At 41.4% G+C, this 20,768-nt stretch overlaps 1 protein-coding gene across 1 annotated transcript in view; it reads right to left on the reverse strand.

Moving 5' to 3' along the window:
* Window positions 1–20,768, reverse strand: part of spag17 (sperm associated antigen 17) — a 34,594-nt gene that overhangs the window by 5,176 nt on the left and 8,650 nt on the right. Inside the window, exons 12-36 of the mRNA XM_088644939.1 lie at window positions 20,421–20,534; window positions 18,724–18,868; window positions 18,207–18,410; window positions 16,939–17,007; window positions 16,233–16,282; window positions 14,424–14,543; window positions 13,849–14,003; window positions 13,419–13,609; window positions 12,988–13,076; window positions 12,377–12,616; window positions 12,123–12,234; window positions 11,548–11,682; window positions 11,169–11,279; window positions 9,912–10,144; window positions 9,287–9,413; window positions 7,833–8,011; window positions 7,556–7,718; window positions 7,055–7,275; window positions 6,520–6,661; window positions 6,035–6,189; window positions 4,877–5,068; window positions 3,982–4,097; window positions 3,611–3,765; window positions 3,382–3,512; window positions 648–830 (exon numbers count right to left, since the gene is read on the reverse strand). Of these exons, the coding sequence (XP_088501065.1) occupies window positions 648–830; window positions 3,382–3,512; window positions 3,611–3,765; window positions 3,982–4,097; window positions 4,877–5,068; window positions 6,035–6,189; window positions 6,520–6,661; window positions 7,055–7,275; window positions 7,556–7,718; window positions 7,833–8,011; window positions 9,287–9,413; window positions 9,912–10,144; window positions 11,169–11,279; window positions 11,548–11,682; window positions 12,123–12,234; window positions 12,377–12,616; window positions 12,988–13,076; window positions 13,419–13,609; window positions 13,849–14,003; window positions 14,424–14,543; window positions 16,233–16,282; window positions 16,939–17,007; window positions 18,207–18,410; window positions 18,724–18,868; window positions 20,421–20,534 (3,732 nt within the window). The remainder of the gene's footprint in view (window positions 1–647; window positions 831–3,381; window positions 3,513–3,610; window positions 3,766–3,981; window positions 4,098–4,876; window positions 5,069–6,034; window positions 6,190–6,519; window positions 6,662–7,054; window positions 7,276–7,555; window positions 7,719–7,832; window positions 8,012–9,286; window positions 9,414–9,911; window positions 10,145–11,168; window positions 11,280–11,547; window positions 11,683–12,122; window positions 12,235–12,376; window positions 12,617–12,987; window positions 13,077–13,418; window positions 13,610–13,848; window positions 14,004–14,423; window positions 14,544–16,232; window positions 16,283–16,938; window positions 17,008–18,206; window positions 18,411–18,723; window positions 18,869–20,420; window positions 20,535–20,768) is intronic.

Consider the following 20,768-nt stretch of genomic DNA (forward strand, 5'->3'; position numbering starts at 1 on the left):
CCCCAGTCCGTCAGGCTCTGGAGCAGGTTGTCCAGGATGAACTTGAACTTGAACTTGAACTTTATTGCCATATGTAACCGGTACTGGTACAATGGAATTCTTACTTACAGAAAGTCTCTCGATTGTAAAACAAGTGTAAAAAACAAAACAAAGTGCAAACAGTGCATCAAGACAATGTACAAACAAACAATAGACAATGTGCAAGTAGGATACTGTCGTAATCCCTTCCACTTTGACACAACATGAATGTTTTTGGTGATGATGGGTGTTTCCATTGCATTCGCTCTCCGGTTTCTTCTCCTGTGTTTTGTACTGTGACACCAGGCAACCAGGTCTACTTCAAAGCCTACTGACGTCTACTTGGGCTTCGTATTGCAGACAGCTTTGGGTGCCTTCTGGTGGCAGCATGGTGAAAACGTAACTATGACTATGCTTTTGAGAATTTTTAATACTTTTTTTCTTGTCCCCAGCATTACACACATGCTGTATTACAGACGGCAAAATTCAATGTTTACTGACTTACCTTCACAGATGGTAGATTAAAGTAAGAGTTTTAACAGCAAAGACCTGGCTACCTTTTGATAATTGATGAGAGACCTCGACGACTTATGGTCTATTTGTGCATTCACACTGGCTGAAATAAGTACCTTTAATCGCAGTTCCATCTTCCTCCTCAGGGTGCTGCTCATGGGCTCATACTGGATAAGGTGGCGAATTTCAATCACCTCAGGACACTTAAATACAGGCGCAGAAGGAGCAGACACTGATATTTCGTTCAAGTACAGCCCCTTCCCAAGAGAGGTCCCGAAGGGAGGTCCAGACTTCTTCTTCTAAAACAAGATATTCCCCCACAAAAAGATTAATTATTTTATTCACTTTGCTATAACTGTTCAACTGTTCTGTTCAACCTGAGCCTGCGCTTGGAGAGAGTCCCGGTGCTCTGGAAGACATCATGCCTGGTCCCGGTACCAAAGAAAGGGCGCCCCTCTGTCCTCAACGACTACAGACCAGTTGCACTGACTTCTCACATCATGAAGACACTGGAGAGACTGGTCTTATCCCACCTGAGACCCATGGTCAGCTCATCACTGGACACCCTACAGTTTGCCTACCAGCCCAGTGTTGGTGTGGAGGATGCGATCATCTACATGCTGCAAAGGGCCTACTCACACCTGGACAGGGCTGGCAACACTGTAAGGATCATGTTTTTCGACTTCTCCAGTGCCTTCAATACCATCCAGCCCTTACTTCTAAGGAGGAAGCTGGAGGAGATGCAAGTCGATGCCTCCATGACCTCGTGGATCACTGACTACCTGACGGGCAGACCACAGTCTGTGAGACTTCAGAACTGCGTGTCTGAACTGGTAGTGAGTAACACAGGGGCACCTCAAGGGACAGTTCTTTCTCCATTCCTCTTCACCCTCTATAGTTCGGACTTTAAGTACAACTCAAAGTCATGCCACCTGCAAAAGTTCTCAGATGACTCTGCGATTGTGGGATGTATCAAGGGTGAGCAGGAGGAGGAGTACAGAGGACTGGTCAGCAGCTTTGTGGAGTGGTGTGGGGTGAACCACTTGGAACTGAATGTTACAAAGACAAAGGAACTGGTGGTAGATTTCAGGAGGAAAAAGGTCAAACCTACTCCTGTCTACATCCATGGGAGTGGCGTGGAGATGGTGGACTCGTACAAGTACCTGGGAGTGCACATCGACGATAGACTGGAATGGTCTAAGAACATCGAGGCCATCTATAAGAACGGACAGAGCCGACTTTACTTCTTGAGGAGGCTCAGGTCCTTCAATGTGTGTAGTAAGATGCTACACATGTTTTATCAGTCGGTGGTAGCGAGTGCCATTTTCTACGCAGTGGTGTGCTGGGGCTCTGGGATTAGAGCAGTAGATTCCAAAAGGCTGAACAAGCTCATCAGGAGAGCGAGCTCTGTCATTGGGTCTGACCTGGACCCCTTGGAGGTAGTGGCTGAGAGGAGAATGATGTCCAAACTGGAGGCCATCATGGACAACTTCTCCCATCCCCTCTATGACAGGCTTGCAGGAATGAAGAGCACGTTTAGCAATAGACTGATTCACCCACGGTGCGACAGGGAGCGCTACAGGAGGTCATTCTTGCCGTCTGCCATAAGACTGTACAACGCATCCACCTTGCGTCTTGGCAGAGGCAACAGCGACAGTGACCTGTTTCTGGACTAAACGCATATACACATATACTGCTACATCTGTTCTCTTTCTTTTTCTTTTTCTTTTTCCCGTTTACAACCACTTTTGTGCAATATATGCCAGGGACCTGTGCAATACATTTATATTTATATTTATATCTATGGTTACATCTATATTTATATTCATACGTGTGATACGATTTTCTGTGTACTGTTCTGTTCTAGTTTCCTCTTGTGTGTCCGGACTGTGAGTAACTCTTGTATTGTATTGTATGTATTGTACTATTAGTATATAATTCGTTACACTGTGGCTGTGTTGTGTGTGTTAAGCTGCTGTTGCACTGCAATTTCCCTCACGGGATCAATAAAGTATCTATCTATCTATCTATCTATCTATCTATAACCTACAAAAACTTCATAAATAACTTATAAACGCTACCTTATGCAAAATACTGTAGAGGACGAAAACTAAAAATGGCACAATGTATGACTGAAAACAATAATTTTTATCTCGGAATAATGGGATTGTAAATTTTAAAGAAATTAAAAGTTAAAGGCAATGTTACAAGCGGGGTTTCGACATTGGCAAATTTGTTTATTCGCTATTCTGCCTGGCTGATGGTGTCTTGTATGGAAGAAGAGCAGAGCTGGAAGCAGCCGAGCTGAAGGTTAAGTGCCACTGTTGAATTAGCAGAATGGCTGACCCTGCGCTCAGACCCCAAGCTTCTCTCCCTGTTTGTGTGTCTGTGTCTCATGGAGAAAAGCTGGGGTTTGCGAAAAGACTAATTCCTAATGCAAAAAAATTGTATAGGGCTAATAAAGCAACATTAACATTAACATTAACTAGGCCTGAGACTAATCTAGTGTGAGAGAGCCTCTCCCTGCCCCCTGCCCCCTGCCCTGGCACCCACAAAGTCACAGCTGGAGATTCTTTTTTTAAATCCTTGGTGTCATGTTCTTAGTCTATCGTTGGCCATTGTAGGAGCATTTATGTTTTCAGGTTAACACTACATCGTTTGGGCATTCACCTCCATTTTCTTACTAAACCTCACACACTGCATTTTTTAAAATCCCTGAATTCTGCAAACGTCTCAGGAGACCAGATAAATGTATATTGAGCAATGCGCCATCCAGATGCTTTATTTCTTCTTTTCCATACTTGATCGCTTACGGTATCTACTTTCTTTGAACTTCATTACGTTCTTTACCTCTCTGGAAGGGAAATTGTTCCATTTCCTAGACTTAAGGTTGGGAGGGACAATGTCTCCTTCACTCCGGACGAGCCATCGGGACCACGCGCCCTCTGGGCCTGGCCGGAGGATCGTCAATCCGAGGACCCCTGCAGGGAAGAAAAAAAAATAACTTTTTAGTCTTAAACGCATCACGTTGTCTTGGAAGGGGAGAAGATGTTTAATGTGAAAAAGGCGCGTGCTGTACCTGCGAGTTCAGACAGGGGCTCCTTCAGCACTGCGGTCGAAGGGTCGCTGTAGGCTTCGGAAAGAGCGGCCTCCACGTCTCGGGAGCGCAACAGCTCCGTTCCGGAGCCATCGGCATGAGCAATGAAGAATCTGTCACGATTGAAGGCTCTTCGACTTATTAAAGTGCAGAAGGAAAAAAAAACCTACAAACAGGCTTAAGGATCATGCGGTGTGGCTGGGGACAGGAAAACGAACAAAATATGCTGCAGGAAAGACAAACGGAGTGCACATTTTATACACAAAGCCTAACATGAGTCTGGCTGACAACTGACATATTAAAGACGACACAACAATATATTACTTGTAAGTAACAATAAAGTGACATTTTACCTTGGTGAGTGTTGTTTGCAATCCTGCCTGGGCTCCGAAGACTCTGGACAATCCTCTTCTTCTGTGCCATCTTCTGTGCTGGAGATGACAGTTGAGGTTTGTCCATCTACCATCACCTACAATACAAACATACAGATCATGAGCAACATTGTTTCCTTGCCTTATGTGAGTGACGGAACAGAAAATGCACTGTGCGCCTTGTAAGTCGTCACACTGGACTGGAAACAGCTCAGTGCAAGGAAGGTTCACAAGGGCTCCTAAGTACCTGCTGCATTTGCATGAACAAATATCCTGTATTAATAATAATTCCTTACACTTATACAGCACCATTCTAGACACTCCAATCAAAGTGCTTTACAGGTACTGGGGATCCCCTCCACCACCACCAGTTTGCTGCCCCACCTGGATGATGCGCCAGTCCACTCCCCACACACCAGCTCTCAGTGGGGAGGAGAGCAGAGTGATGGGGATTATTAGGAGGCCACAACTGGTAAAGCCATTGGGAAATGTGGCCAGGACACTGGGGTAACACCCCTACTCTTTTCGAGAAAAGCCCTGGGATTTTTAATGACCACAGAGAGTCAGGACCTCAGTTTTACATCTCACCTGAAAGCCTACCTTTTTACAGTACACCGTCCAAGTCACTATACTGGGGCATTAGGACCCACACAGACCACAGGGTGAGCGCCCCCTACTGGCCCCACTAACACCTCTTCCAGCAGCAAACTTAGTTTTTCCCAGGAGGTCTCCCCTCCAGGTACTGACCAGGCTCATACCTGCTGAGCTTCAGTTGTGAGTTGCAGGGTGATATGGCTGCTGGCATTCTGCAAGCAAGTCTGACGACTGAATTAGAAATTAAATGAATATTAAACAGAAAATGATTTTTACTATGTACCTGAAAGAGGTTTCCCTCTGGATCCATAACCTCACAGATAACATCTGTGGTGTGTCGCATGATGTAGCTTCCAGATTGCAGTTCCAAGTTGGTACCAATAGGGGCCAGTGTTACATCACAATCTGGTTTGGAGCTGTACACTGCCTGGCCATCTGGGTAAATGCTGAGACACCCTGTGCTTGATGGTAAGACCTGAAGAGAGAACCATGTGTTTCACTATCAAATACATAAGTACAGTATCTTTCATTTTTCCTGCAGGAGATCCTACTGTATATAGCAGATGTAGGCAAACAAACAACCCTAACCCTAAGTGAATAAAAGTTCATATTAAAAACCTCAAGGCAATTATTTATTTTAAGGGGAGAACACTGACAACAGAGAGGATGATGAAGAATATATTTGTTCTTATTTCAGTTTTGACACCAATTAAAACTATTACTTCAGATACAGTAACTGCACTTGTGCAAATTCTGCTTTCAAGATCTCATTGAAAATGAAAAATCACATTTTACTTGCAGCAAGATGGAAAAAATGTAAATGATCCAGCTAATCCAACTTCAGTTAAACCTCACATACTGTATATTCATGTTCAGGAATATTAATAATCCATCTAGCGAATGGATTTAGAAGACGTACATGGTGCCTGAATGTGCTCAACCTTTAACCTTGGCATACCAACATTTTTTGTTTGTGGAGAGTATAAATGTTTAGAATTACAATTAAACGATAGTCTTTTATGTACTGTTTAAAAAAATGGCTATCTAATAAGTAATCAGGCATGAATCCAGTATACTGTAGTACGGTAGCCTACTGTATATAGTAGAAAGCTAACTAGAAATTAAACTAGGGACAACTACCTAATTTTTGTTTAACTGAAACAGAAAATCTCAATTTTAATTCAGGACCAAAGTTTTAGTTCCAAAAATCATCAGCAAAAATCTAATGCAAATCTTTTAACGTGAAAGACTGAAACACATGCTGCATATACAGTACAGCTCATAATAAATAAAATGTTTAATAAAAAGGAAAAATGTCCTGTTTCTATTACTTGGTTGCAATTTAATCTGAAAAGGCATCCATTCGAATTAGTCCCTACATTCTTCCACCCTACATCAATATACTGTATTAACCGGGCATTTAGTACTTGTAAAGTTTCACCTTGTAAGATCCTTGAGGGTGAGCTGTTATTTTAGTTCCATCTCCAAAAACAGCTGTGCTTGTGCAGTCGTCACAGTTCAGTATCACAGTGGCAAATCCCAGGCACTCTATCCAAATATGTTTTGCTTTTTTAGAGATGGTTGGTACATCTTCACCTGGGATGAAGAAGTGGGGTAGGGTCAGTTTGGAAAATAAATAACACTCTTTAAAATGGCTTTAAACAATTCAGAGTTTTTTTGATTTGTCTAAGATACCATCTTGCCCAAATATAACTCTAGCGTGCTAAATAAAAGTCTCCATGCCTTGTTGAACACTCTGGTCAAAGCGTGATGGAAGGATTGATGGCATCAAGACAAAATGAGATAATACGAATGGAAACTTTCTAAAAACTCATGAACTCAGGAATCTGTCGCCCAAATATAAAATCGAATTAAACTGAATTAACTTCAGCTGTATTGCATTCCATGTGGTATTATTTGTCTTGCCTGTCTCTTGGTGGTCGTCAGTCACTGGAATTTCAACATCTTGGTCCAGAGTGGTGATCCTGGTCCCATCAGCATGCTCCACAATGACAGTTCCATCCCTTTCCAACACAGTGACTACTTTATCATCTCGGGTTATCATAACCTGCAAAAGACCAGCTTGTCATGACAGTAAAGTCACTTGTGTATACAATCAGGTTTCAGGTGCTTTGCTAAAATGACTGTCCTACATGCCCTTTTATTTAGCCAATCATTTGAAAAGTAGAGTTCAAATTATTTATAGTCACAGTGTAAAAGAGCCTTGCATTTCTACAGAAAGTTCTGGTTCGATGTACACAAATGCCAGAACTGAATAGTGGATAGGATATAAAATGGTATATTACGCAACATCTCCATGGTACTAGACCAGTTTTCTCTGGCAGATAACCACGGTTCTTGTTATAATGTTTTGTAACATTAGCGCTTCACTTCATCAGGTTTTTAATTTAATCAATAACACCAATACAGTATACGCAGAGTTTCCAGATCATGTACTTACTGCCCCAGTGACTGGGTCTGTGGCTTTGTAAGCCAGAGCGTGCTTCATTTCAATACTCCGATTTCCTTCGGTTGCCACCCTGAGGCCAGATGGTGTTGTGGTCACCCAAGTCTCCTCTGGGGATTCAACACTGCAGCCCACTTCAGCCTTTTGATCCAAAACACTGGCCTCGTTCAGTTCTGTCTTAAGTGCAGCGGTACTTGTCTTCTTGATGTGCTTTCCTACAGGATGACGATTTTAAAATTTTACGACTTTTTTTTAAACCGGCTCTTTTCTCCAACGTTGATGAGTAAAGAATAAACGAAAGGGAGTTGCGACGTGTAGTTAAAACATCTATAATCCGTTCTAGAATATAAAAATTTGAGATAACTGGTTCTAATAGTTCATGTTCAATATATTCATTCATAATCTCAATCAGATTAATATTATTCCATTATGAATCCACTGAAATACACAAGGGACTGTCCACGATTTGCTGTGAATTTCTTTGCCTTGACTTACCTTTCTTATCTGCGACTTCTTTCACCTCTGGCTTCTGTTCTTTTGACTCCTTTTTAACAGGAGTTTCTTCTTCGGGACCACGGGGTGGAGGAGAGTCAGGAGGAGGTTTATAAATCGGCCCTGAATTGGAGCTTTTGCTCACAGTACCGTCAGCAAAAAGAACCTGAGAAGGAACAAAACCACAGAGTTGACAGAGATTGCTGATCTTGTCCATGCACCATCAAACGGGAGCTACTGGAATGGGAAATTAATATAATGTAGTAAGTAAGTGCTGTACCTCAGCAGAACCGTTCCGCATGTACTTGATCACAGCTCCTTGGCTGGTTATGACTCTTGACACTTCTCGGATCAGCGAGAGTTCGCTCATTTGGTCACGACAGAGATGACTGTGGGGGATTGGGAAACTCTGTCTCACTAGGATTTTGTGCGACTCCTGCAGGGAATCTGCTCTTAAACCTACAGCAAATTAAAATGATAGTGTCAGAAAAAAAAGTACACATACACACATACCAGCTCATAGTGCTCTTCAATGTTATATGTCATCCGTGAGTGAGTGACAGGAATAGAACAAACTGTGAAATTTCAAAATTTAGTGTTCATTGATCACTCAGAACCATAAGACATTAGAAATGTGTACCACAGTGGTTGATTTCACCTCGCAGTACCCCATTCTTTAGGGTAGGAGGATGGGCTTTATATAGAGTATTTGCTCAGCTGTCAGCTTCTTTATCTTATCATCTTACTTGACCATTGACAATGGCCAACAATCCAGGAGGTCAAGTGTTTACCAGGTTTACTAGTGTTTAACAGTGCCTGGATCATGGTTAGCGAGGTCTTTGAGCCGGTCTTCCTCAAGATGGTACAGAGGACTATTGGACCTCAATGCAGGAACCACAGAGGTGTACAGAGAATAAAAAAGAAAAGGCGAAACAGAAAGGCGTCGACTGCAGAAGCATCAGCACCAGGAGAGATTTCCTCATTCACAGCTCAGCCAAACAGACCAGGTTCAGGTAGTTCGGGCACTAAGGAGACCTGCTCCAGTGACAGGGTCTGTGGCTTCGTGAACTTTTAAGCAATGTGAGAAAAGCAAAGAGAAGAAGGAAAACAATAACAGTGCTCATTAATTTGGAAGTGATTAAAGGAATTGAAAACAGCCAGCGACCTCCTTCCATGACTCATTCCACCTGACATTCCACCATGTTAACTTGTTTCCTTTTCTTCTCGAGTGTTTTCTGATGTTTATGTTACACATTACAGTAACTACTGTACTGTACAATGTAAACGCTATATGATTCTATAATGATGAATATTATTGCTCTTATTTAAATTACTACACAATTCTAAAATTTGTGGAAAGAATATTGAGATACATTTTTGTGGGACTCAGGAATTAGGCAGAGATTTTTACATGCAATTGTAATTTAATATTTGATATACACATTTTCAGCTTAGGAACAGTTTTGATAGAACAGATTTTATTAATGAAGTTGCGCGTGTGTCCTGTGATTGACTGGCGTCCTGGTTAGGTGTGTATCATGCCTTGAGCTCATTGTGTGCCGGCTCACTACGACCCGGTACATATATTCGACTAAAAAAATGATGGATGTGAATTCTCTGAAAAACTATTCTCTTCAATATAATTTCCAATGTAAGAAAAATCTTCAATGGTTAGCTAGTGATTTTCACTCCAGTGCTCAGTGCAGTACAACAGTGCTGCCACATTTACAGTACCTGCTGACGTTTCACTAAAGAACTTCACTACCAGCCCATTCGGTGCAGAAACACTCAGAGGCTGGAACGGAGGGAGGTCTGCAGATTCTCCGCTGAGAGACTCTGTGGCAGGGGGCTCAACATCGACCTAAGAAACATATTCAAAAAGTGGTGAATTTTAGTATGTCCCCACCAACCTAAAATACCGTATGTCCACTTCCATGGCTAATTCATTCAGTTTGAACTATTTTTAAAAAATTTAACATTTCACTGCAAAAATGGAAAATTAAATTAATGGAAATTAGAGTGAAGAAACTCACATTGGTAACTACCAGTGTAATACTGAATACTGCTCCTGGATATTTGTACATACTGTATGTACTACATTATAACTAAAAAATTCCTGTGCACTCAAAACGTTCTATAATCTTCTTTCAAATGCCTAAGTGGTACGTCGTTGCCATTCAGCATTTCTACTGCTGGACACATTTCTCATCTGTACGGTTTGCACAAGGCTCCGCTGGCCACACATTTTAATGCAAGAATTCAAATTAAAAAAAAACTCCAGCAAATTGAGTAGCTGAGGTTCGAACATCAGGACATCACGGCGGGCGATGGCCTCGGGGCGGAAGCTCAGACTGCCTACCCCGGGTTTCAGCCCGTCCGCCGTGTCCTCCTGCCGCGGGCGGTCCTCGACGGGAAGGGGTGGCGTAGCGCCCCCTCTGGCCCGAGAGCCTTTGGGCGAGCGCCCAGACTTGGCCCGGGGGGACTTGGCTCTTTTCCCCGGGGTGGAGGGAGACACGGAGGTGGAGGGGACAGGGGAGGGTGTGGAGACGGAAGGGATGTCCAGCACTGATTCCAGCTGGGGGTCTTTGTCATCTACGGCACAGAGCAGCAACACAAGGAGAACAGAAAGGTTACGACAACGAGGAGGCTCGCTGGGGTGCGAGTAGCTAAATTGAGCTGAAGGCCTTTGAAAGTAGTTGCATGAAGGAAGCCAGGAGTTGCACCATGTGGCAGCTCTGCTGAGCAGCTTGTCACCACGCTTAGCGCAAAGAAGTGTCTCTTCTTCTCCGTTTTAAATGCCCTTTCCCCAGTTTCCCACTCGCTGGGGGGCTCTTGGCTTGTGCTGCCCTGCTGATCCTGCAGGAGTCCATCAATCCATCGGTTTTCTAAGCCCCTTCATTCAGTCCGGGGTCGCAGGGGAGCCGGAGTCTATCCCGGCAAGCAACGAGCGCAAGCTGGGGTACACCCTGGACACCCCGGGCAAGACGCCAGTCCATCTCAGGACGGACACACACCCACACACTCACTCACACCAGGGCCAATTCTCCCAGAAGCCCGTAAACGGACGGTATGTGTTTGGACTGGGGTGGATACCGGTGCGCCCAGAGGAACCCCACGCCGTCATGGTTGAGAACATACAAACTCCACACAGATACTCGCACCCGGGTCCGGAAGTGAACCCAGAACCCAGAAGTAACGCTGACCACTGCGCCACCTGCTGCCCTGACTTTATCAACCTTAATTCTTAATCCTTTGGGGATTTTGAAAATTTATAGAGTGTTCCCCAATAGTCTTCTCTATTCAGGACTAAAAAGATTTATCTGGTGTAATGTAACTATTCTCTCTTCTCTGGACAAATTCCACAGCAGCCAGTTTTTTTAGTAATCAAATATTTTATTTTTTAAATAAATATAATTTTAGTGATATTTGAAAACCGTCTACCTTGTATGGTAGAACCACAATGAAGTGCAATTATAATTACACATTCTGCTGTGAAAGAAGGTCAGATCAGATGAGGAAGAACAAGTATCAGCTTAAAATACATTTAAAACAATTCCCCATAAAAAACAGCATGAAATGTTACAAATGTTAGGAAGAACAATTGCCTTTTTTTTACCTCTGCCTCCACCTGAGGAGCCGTAGTTGCTGAAGGAGAGATGCATTCCATTTTCAAGCATGGCAGAGAAGGACCCAAATTTACTCACTCTTTTCTTTTGTTTTGGGCATTCTGCAGTAAGAAAAGTGCAGTCACAGATAAACATACCGACAACCATGTTTTGAAACGGTTTTATTGAATATTTATTAGATATGTCTGAATTCAGTTAACCCACCCGAAATCACCACAACTCACTAGATTTAAGTTATAGTTTGTGTTACAGAGACATGAAATTGACTATATTTTGCTTTTAAATTAAAAATGAGACATGAAACAAATATCCAGGAACCTAGCTGTTAAGTTCACACAGCTGACAAATATTATACTGAAGCTGATTTACCTTCTTTATGAGCAAAGACGGCTTCGTTTTTCGTCTCAGGTTTTTGTTTATCCTCCAAATCTTTCTTTGGGTCAGTGACGTGGATGAAAAAGTGATGTTTGTCTTTTATCACATTCACCTCTATTAGGGATATACCTGTGGAAAACAGCGTAAACAGAGGCAGTGAGTGCAGCTATCTGAAAAGCATGCTTGGCCACCAGTGAGCATATATTGCTCCTCCTTTCCAACAGATTCTAGATAAGTGTGAGGGATTTACTTCCTCTGACATCTTGGCAAACACTGTACATGTGGTCGTGAAGAAACTGCAGGGATTCCAGTAGAGTCCTTCACTAGCAAAGAAATTACTTCTGAATAACACAGAAAACACTGCACTTCTTTAAAAAGGGGGATAAAAAACCGGGGATAGTGTTTCTGTTTATATGACACTGGTGTCTTAATAAATCAATCAATGAATCAGTCCTAAATTCTTGCTTATTCTTTAAGGTTAACTATCCTTTCATTGATAGTCTTCTTAGGGAGGGGTGCCGTAATGATAAATGACAAAATTAACATACACACCTGCATATTGTCCTTACCTTGGACAAAACGTGTGCTTTCCACTCTAATACGTCCCCCGTCAGATGGAAACAGGGACTGAACCTGTCCGGAAACCTGAATCAGGTTGTCACCCATATTGTAGCCCGTGAACTGGAAACACAAGCAGACAGTACAACCTGAAGAAGTGCTTTGTTGAAGAAAACAAGACCATTTGTGCAGGAAGAAATTAAGTTAATCGAAAAGGTATAACGTGATTTATTCCACGATCAATGCCATGTCTCTCCTCCCTTACTTTATAGGCCCTTTCGGGAGGCAGGTCTGCTGCTGTGTCGGGCTCTTGAGCTGCAGCAGGCTCGGGGGTTTTGACGGGCTCCTCTTTTCTTCGGTCTCGGGACGATTTCTTGGGAGAAGACGGGGCTCTTTTGCTGTCAGCTGACTCTGATCTGTCCGCTTTCTTCTTTCCCCCCTTTTCTTTCTTCTCTTTCTTTGCAGACTCCTCCTCTTTCAGTCTCTCCTGCTCTTCCTTCCATGCCTTAACAGCGATTGAGATCACAGAAAACCTTTTCTCAAACACTCAATCTTTTATTTGCTTCAGGCAGCCACTAGTGTCACAAAAGTAGCAGAAAACGATTAACTGACTTCAGAGGAAATCCTCACTTTAAAGGAAACCCATTAGTCAATTTGCATCACACTATATCTGTATTAATCCAACCTCACATGAATGAGAATATATTGTAATTTGTTCAAACTAAGTACAATGTGCAACAAAGCAGACAAGAAATTTAAAACAGGCAATGTACAGTATGGGAGACATACAGTAATAACCCTTCTTTACGCAAACATTTCAGCCTTATGTATATATTCCCTGATGTTAGTAAGAAATTGCCTTCTCTGTACACTAACCTTAAGTGAACCTTCACGCATGTATGGGTTCCGTGCTGACTGAGGTTCAGTAGTGTTTTCAGTTTTGCTTTGTGACCTACTAGGTGATCCTTTGTCACATTGAGAAAAGAAACGTACAGAACACAAAAATTAAATCCCATAGAGATAATACCAGAAGTGTAACTGATATGATCGATGTACCCAGTTTGCTGCATAGTCCATACATTGTTTAAGCCATGATTTATTTTAATTAACATATATTGTGTGTATACAGTATATGTATAGAAACAGTTATATTTTCTCTGCGTGGAAGGCCATCATAGACACTGTTACAAGGGCTTGGTGAGTGTGCGGAGCTGCTAGTTTATTTATGGTTTCTGTAATTTAATATCTGTGAGCGTCTGATGTGTTTTGCAACGAGAAATGAGTTTTGAGGCAGGCTCTCGTCTTACTCCCGGTCTTCTTCGGAGACGGGGGTTTGACCTTCTTCTTCGGCGTGGCGGACCTGGACCTGGCCGCACCAGCGGCGGGCGGCTGTGACGTCTGGCTGTCTGCTGCTCTCAAGCACAGGGAAGCTCGCCTCTTCACTTCTTCTTCCCTCACCCAGTCGCAAATCGAGTCGGCAACATTTTCCAGGTAGTTTCTATTGCGAAGACGAGGCTTATTTTTGTGCCGATTTAAATATAATTTGCTGTAACGAATGCTGCTGACAAAATAAACTTTATGCAAACAACAAGAACTTTAAAACATGTAGATTGACTGAGAGATGTGCTACAAAAACATCTTTAACTTAATCATTAAATCAGCTACTATGTCTTATCTATTTTGTGCAATCTATATGGTAAAATGCATGTTACTATGTTGCTTTTTTTCCCATTTTACCTAAACCCAACGTCCGAGTGAAGGGCCATATCCCAGAACTCCCTGCTCTGCCGCTGCTGGTTCATAGGGTTGTGAAAGACCAAGAACAGCGAGTTATCCTGCATGCGATGGTACATATCAGTGCATCCATACGTTTGGGAAGCATTCTGGAGAACCTGAAAGGTTAGTCAGAAAATTAACCTTTTCACAGTACCTGTTATAGTTATATATAAGATACAAGCTTAAATCTTAACTTGATGCATACAAAAACAATACAGAGACAATTTAGAAAAAATGAAAAGTTACTGTATATTGAAATGGTAGACCTACACATTTATAACAAGCAAAAAATGAGTTGCCTGTAGAAGATTTTTTTTTAACTTATAGTATTGAAAGAGTTCTGATTGAGCAAAGTTGTTACAGTAAAAGTTGTTTTGTATTATGGTGTTGTACAGTTGTTGTACTGTATTATTGTTGTATATGTTATACGTTTATGAATTCCTGATGTGCAACTGTAAATGCAATAATCAATAGTGAATAGACTGAATCACACAGAGGATCATTAACTTAATTATTGAATAACATTTTCCTGTTACCTGTAAAAACACATTCGGTTCGTAGTGCTCTGCAAAGTACCAGTCTCTCAATGATCGAATCTGAGCCTTTTGGATTTCCTCAATATCGGTTCTGATGGACTGACACCTTTCTTCTAATTCCTACGTCAATAAATAACAGCAAATATTACAATACATTGAATTACAGAAATTACAGAAAACAAAAAAAAAATCTGCATGATAAATACATATCTGAAAAATCCTCAAATATAAAGAATATTTATAAAATAACAGAAACACATATAAATATAAACTAAAGTGAATTTTCCTTCAATTATCAGTAAACACTGTAAGAAATATTGTCTGAATGATCATTTTTGTTGCAGCAGGAAAAAGCCTTTACAATATGTCTCAAGTTTAGACACATTACATGCTGCCACAAGCAGTAAAGAAAACTAAAATATACAAAGACATGGCTTCCAACTGGAAAATGACAGATGCAGGCTATGTATAACCACTCATTAGAGAGCTACAGCTGAACAGAAGCTTCCAAAAATATGTTACAGTGTATCTACTGCAGGCACTGTCGAAAAGTGCAGTTCTGGTAATAACAACTTATACAGTAGATTTCAAGGGAAAGGGAAAACACAAGAGCTACTGATGCAGCCTGATCAGGCACACTCTGAGAATAAATGATGGCGAGAGACGATACAGCGGGGATGTGCACACAGTGGTGCCGACAGCACAGGCTGGAAGGGAGGAAACTGAGCAGGTACAGAGGACTGAGGAGCTGGTGCAGTATTCAGAGAGCTACAGCAGGAGCATGCTATCGAACAAATGTGTTGTGTGGGAGAGGCAGGAATTGAGGTTCTTGGCAGAGATTAAGAGTATAATACAATCAGGGAAAACGGCACGGTCAAGTAAGGTGGTAGGAAAAAAAAGATTTTTAAAGGTAGATTTTCAAGTGCGAACAGGAGAAAATAGCTGAACTGGGAGTAAATATGACATATACTGTATACTGTAGAGGAGAGAGAGAGCTGAGTGATAATTCTAGAAGTGCTGGGAGGGCAGGTGAGTAAAAAGGTGGGGAAGAAGGGCAGATGTTATGGATCCAGGCCAGGGGGTAGGTGTGGTTTCTCCTGCTGCCTCTCAGCCCTGCACAGCTCAGCTCAGCGCGAGTGAAGAGAGAGAGGGGGAATAACGAAGACAACAGGATGGGAAGGGAACAGACCGACAGAGTCCCGAGGCGACCTGAGCAAAGACGGGGAGAGTGGAAGCGACTAACTGCTAGGAGCTGAGCGAATGAAACAAGGTGGGGAAAGTGAAAAAGATCAGAAGGAAAACGGTGAGCTTTAATGACAAGGCTTCAGAATTCCAGTACTTAGCAAGCAGAGAGAGGACGTCAGCAAGAGTGGTTAACCTCAAAAAAGGCACAGAAACTGGAAAAGAGGACCGAGAAGAAAGGAGAAATTTAAGCCCATACTTGAATATTTTTTTCCTCTTTTCATAGTATTCTGAAATGATAATTGGGAAAACAGGACTCTCTCCAGATGTAAACATAGGTCATCCTTTCTTCATTTTTACATGCATCAAAAGTTATGTTTTGTTTTGATTGATGTCAAAAACTTTCCACACGTACAAAAGAAAAGTTAGCACATTGTATCTGCAAGTCATTTGTCACAGATTGTATTTCTTACAGCACAGGAAGATTCCCTCATTGAAGGGTATGCCAAAAATGAGGTAACTAAGGAACTGCTATATTTAATTTTGACCAAATAAAAATGTGCTTGCCATCTATTATCAAGTAATAACATATGGGGAATACTTGGAGAAACAAATACAATAACATACCTTATTCTTCAGAAATGTTTCAGGCTCCGGGTCATCGTTGCCAAAGTGCACTTGAAAAAGAAAGTACATATAATACTTTTGTAAGCATTCAAAAAACATTATATTTTATGTTTCTATTTCAATTTGAATTGTCTTAGGCACTATTCTCCATCTCCTACAGGTTGCCTTGACCTGGAAAATAAGGGCCTTGTACCCCATTTGTAAATCATAGTTCTCTTATATCATACTTTACGAACCTCAGTATAACCACAAATCATAGCTAATGAAAAATCACTCACTGCTTTATGGAATTGAAGGATTTCCTTTTTCCTTTTTAATGATTAAACCAGGGTTTGCAAAAGGAACCAGATGGATATCATTGGTGACCGACGTCCTTTTTTGATGGATAGGCTGATACCCAACATATTGCAAGAATACCAATAATATTGTTTTATGGTGAAAAAATACCATGCAACTACGAGAATATTTTCTGCACTGCCAATTTTAAGAAAATAAATAAAATGCAGATTCTTCGACAAGTGTCTAAGGACTGCACAGTTTTTTTTTTAAATAGGTATTTTTCCAATGAGTTTCTTATAAGTGCATGTTTAATTGTTTGGCATCGACGACACAGACTTTTTATTCTCTCAGTTGTAGTTTCTGATAAACACCCCTCGCAGGACAGATAGATGTTACACACTGCATGCATAGCCACAGCAGACCTTACCATAGCTGTCTGACCTGCAGTAGGGTTTCCGGCCCTCTCTCTCAGAACTGTGCACCAGAGTTTCACTGCCTGACAGGCAAAATGAAATGAGACTGAATCAATCAAACACCTTATCTTGCAGGGCTACGAGTTAGGGTCATTCCTAAAGTTACATTAGGGTTCTTCACACGTCAAACGTTAACACAAATGTCAGGACCTCTCATGCTCACATCCTGTCATGTCATCTGCACGTGTCCCTGTGAATCACTATGTATGTGATTATAAGCTGTTGTGTAGCACTTATGAAGGAGTTATGAAGCCGTTATGCAGCAACGTTCAAATGAAGTGTTACCAGCATTTATGATGTTCTGTTGAGATGTAATACATCACAGATCACTTTGATAGAAAGCAGGCATTGATGTGACATCCGACACTGGTGAGCATTGCTCCTTCAGTTGGTAAAAGGAAAGTTGTCTGCTTTTCTGATCACACCTTCATGCAGAACAAAAGACATACCAAGACCATGGCATAAACCCAGGACACCGCCGTGAGAGAGTCCAGAGACGCATCTTGTTTACAATAATTAAAAAGAAATATTTTTTTTTATAGCACCTTTAAAAGTAGCATTTCAAAGCTCTTTACAGCTGGTGTAAAAAAAAAAAGAAAAAAACAGTTACAGTGTAAGGATAACAGATGGCAAAATAAGCACATACTGTATAAGAAAGACAAGCAGAGTGGGGTGTTGATTAAGATAAAGGGTCATTGGGAAATGGAGCAGATACAGACACTGTTTACATAAAAGCCTTTCTGAAAAGAGAGGTTTTGAGTCTAGATGTAAATTGAAAGTTTAAATTGAAAGTTTAATAGCAAGTTCTCGAGACCTCCTTACCAACCATATAGGACTAGTCTGTAAGCTAGAGCTTGCACACATAAAAGGACAGCTCCAAGCCAGACCAGAAGGACGTGCGCATGAGTCTCTTACTAACTGCAGCGCAAACCGAGTCCTAGTTGCAATTGCAGCAGCTGAAGTCAAGCAATTGAACATTCGTGTGGTCACTTCACAGGGCATCACCTGGCTCTGACAACTGGACGGCAGCACATGAAGTAGCCAACACTTCCATGCGAGAAGAATAAAAATTTCATTTCGATTAGAAGTGTGAGGGCTGATATAACAGGACATGCATGACACCTCAGATGAATAATTGGGGTTTATCAGACGACACTGACGGTGTTCCTAAAGTAAAGGGGCGTGGACTCAATGATTCTTTCATGTCAATAAATAACGTTACCTCTTCTGCTCTTTATCTCCTTGTTCTCTGTCATTTGTTTTCTCATCTGTTTTGCAAACGAGACAGGATCACCCCAGGGCAGCGCCCCTGGATTCCCCACCCCGGTCTCCACCAGGCACCCACGCTCATCCACCCCTGTCAGCTTCATGCCTTCAAACACAAACTGATTGAAGGCTCTTTCAACTTCTGGCCAGCTCAGGGACTCTGACATTTAACAAGGAGAAGAAGGAAACAGGATATTTATAGTCTTTTGCATCATAATGACATACTTTAAGGCTCCAAACTCCTATTCCCAAATTAAATAAAACCAGATTTAAGCAGAAACAAAAACATTTCATTTGTATTTTCCACACCTATTAGTCTCTTAATAGATTCACGCTAAATCTTTAAATCTTGCTTCAAGAAAACCAGGGATAAAGTTTGCTTTGAAGTATAAGGCACACAAAAATGTCTACATGCATTATTTTTACTGTTTTTTTTTTCTCATTTGAAGATTTAATGCGTGGTGGTGCCTTACCATCCGTACAAAAATAAATGAGTTCCTGAATTCTGGTCGACCACGGCTTTTCACTAGAAGGCTGTGGTACATTAAGGAATTTTGACGCTGGCATCTTTTTAAACATTTGTTCTTCAGCTTTTACTGGATCAAAAATTTCATCACTCTGAAAGTAAAGTGACAGAAATGAGAGAAACAGACACATGAAATAAGATTGTTTTATGAAATCACAAATCATCTATTTATTGTTGTCACCAACATGCAGGCAGTACAGCATACTGTCTGTGTGGAGATTACCCTTCAATTCCACTTGACTCAATGACCACTTGGAATAGAATGTCCTTCCCAAACCCCTCTCCAGCTGGGCAAGTCACAAAACTGGGTACCCCAAACTGGTTCTCACAACCCAAAAATGCCATGAAAGAAGTATTTTCTAACAGTCTGAAGTCATGAGACCAAAGATATTAAGAGTTTCTTAACACAGTGTACTCTGTCTCAATAAATATTTATGATATCGACATTTGGAAAAACAAATCTGCCTCAATGAGTAAGATTATAAGCAGGTGGCGTGCGTCCATAGGGGTCTGAAATGTTCAGAATCAAGAATATAAGTAGCAAGGGACCCGGCTCACACCTGAAGGTGTGGCTTATGGCAGAAGGTATTGTGATTCCAAAACTGAGCTGATCTCATGCTGACAGCCATCTACCGATCAAATTCATGACAGTCTGTGCTATAAGACCCCCGAGCGCCTCATCCTGCGATGGACATCACTCTTACTTTAGACCAACATTGTAACTTGTCTATTTCATCTTTACAACGCCCGTGTCAAACACGAAGGGACTACATGGGCTGTCAAACACTGAATTATGATTCCTTTGAAGCATTCGTCTGAGTGACGTCAGAAAAAACCCTGACATTCCAGAAACATCTGGGATGAGACAGCAGTGCAACTCCTATCCAGAACCTACCTACATTAGCTAGCTAAGCTTGGTGGATGAATGTAGTGAGCTGTGGTCACATCACATCAGACCACCTCTTGCCTTGTTATATTGTGAAGCAGAGCACTGTGCTCATGTCTTAACATCCCATAAAGTCGACATCCAGCTGTGTGCAACAATACGATATCCTTCGGCCTTTCATTCTTTAAAAACATCACCCTGTAAATACGCAGTATGACGTATTTACAAACCCAACATTGGTTTAATCCAACAGTGCTATACCCCTGCTGCCATTTAGCAATGACCTGTTCAATCCTCCTACTTTACACCAGGATTTTTCCCACACCCTCCGGAAGTACGGGAAGTCATAGAAATGATCAATATGAGTCTTGGTATTTTTAGCATAAAGAGAAAACAAATACACAAGTGTAAAAATGTTTCTCGAGACACTGAAAGAAGGAAAATTGGTGTCAATGCAATGGAAACATGATGTTTATCACCCGATTCACATTTGAAAACATCATGAAAGCAATGTGCTGTACATCAAAAAAAAAAGAAAAAAAAACTATGGGAAACAATTTTTGATGGTTTTTTTTTCTCCTAGAAACGTGAACAAAAATAGTGTCATTTTTTTGTGGTGTAAAAAAAGTTATCTAAAAGGTCAAATATAGTGCATATTTATTTATTTTCAAATTCTCCGAGTCAGAGATATGTATAGTGTGAAGTATCAACCACGGGCACGGACTGTAACATCTGGAAAGGAAGAATGAAACCCTCACGTTCAGGTGGTGCAGCCTCAGCGCTCGCTCATCATGACAGTTCAGGAGCAAGGGACGCACACGCTTCTTACGGTTTAGATGTCTTTCTTGAATATTGAAATCTTTTAATAATTTCTAGAAAAATAAACAGATATTTAATGAAACTGACTGCAATGTGTTGCTTTAAAAAAATCTTAATGGTTACTTAACATCAGAAAAATATATTCTTTAATAAGCAGATACCCTTTTTACTAATTAGAGAAATATATTTTTCTAATTTTGCAAGAGGACATACTTTAATAATGGTAGTTTCGTTGAAATCTTCATTCTGCCAAACTGCAATGGCTAGAATGACAACAGCAACAGAAT

This window comes from Lepisosteus platostomus, chromosome 2 (genome assembly GCF_059453375.1).
Source record: "Lepisosteus platostomus isolate fLepPlt1 chromosome 2, fLepPlt1.hap1, whole genome shotgun sequence".
Taxonomy (NCBI): domain Eukaryota; kingdom Metazoa; phylum Chordata; class Actinopteri; order Semionotiformes; family Lepisosteidae; genus Lepisosteus; species Lepisosteus platostomus.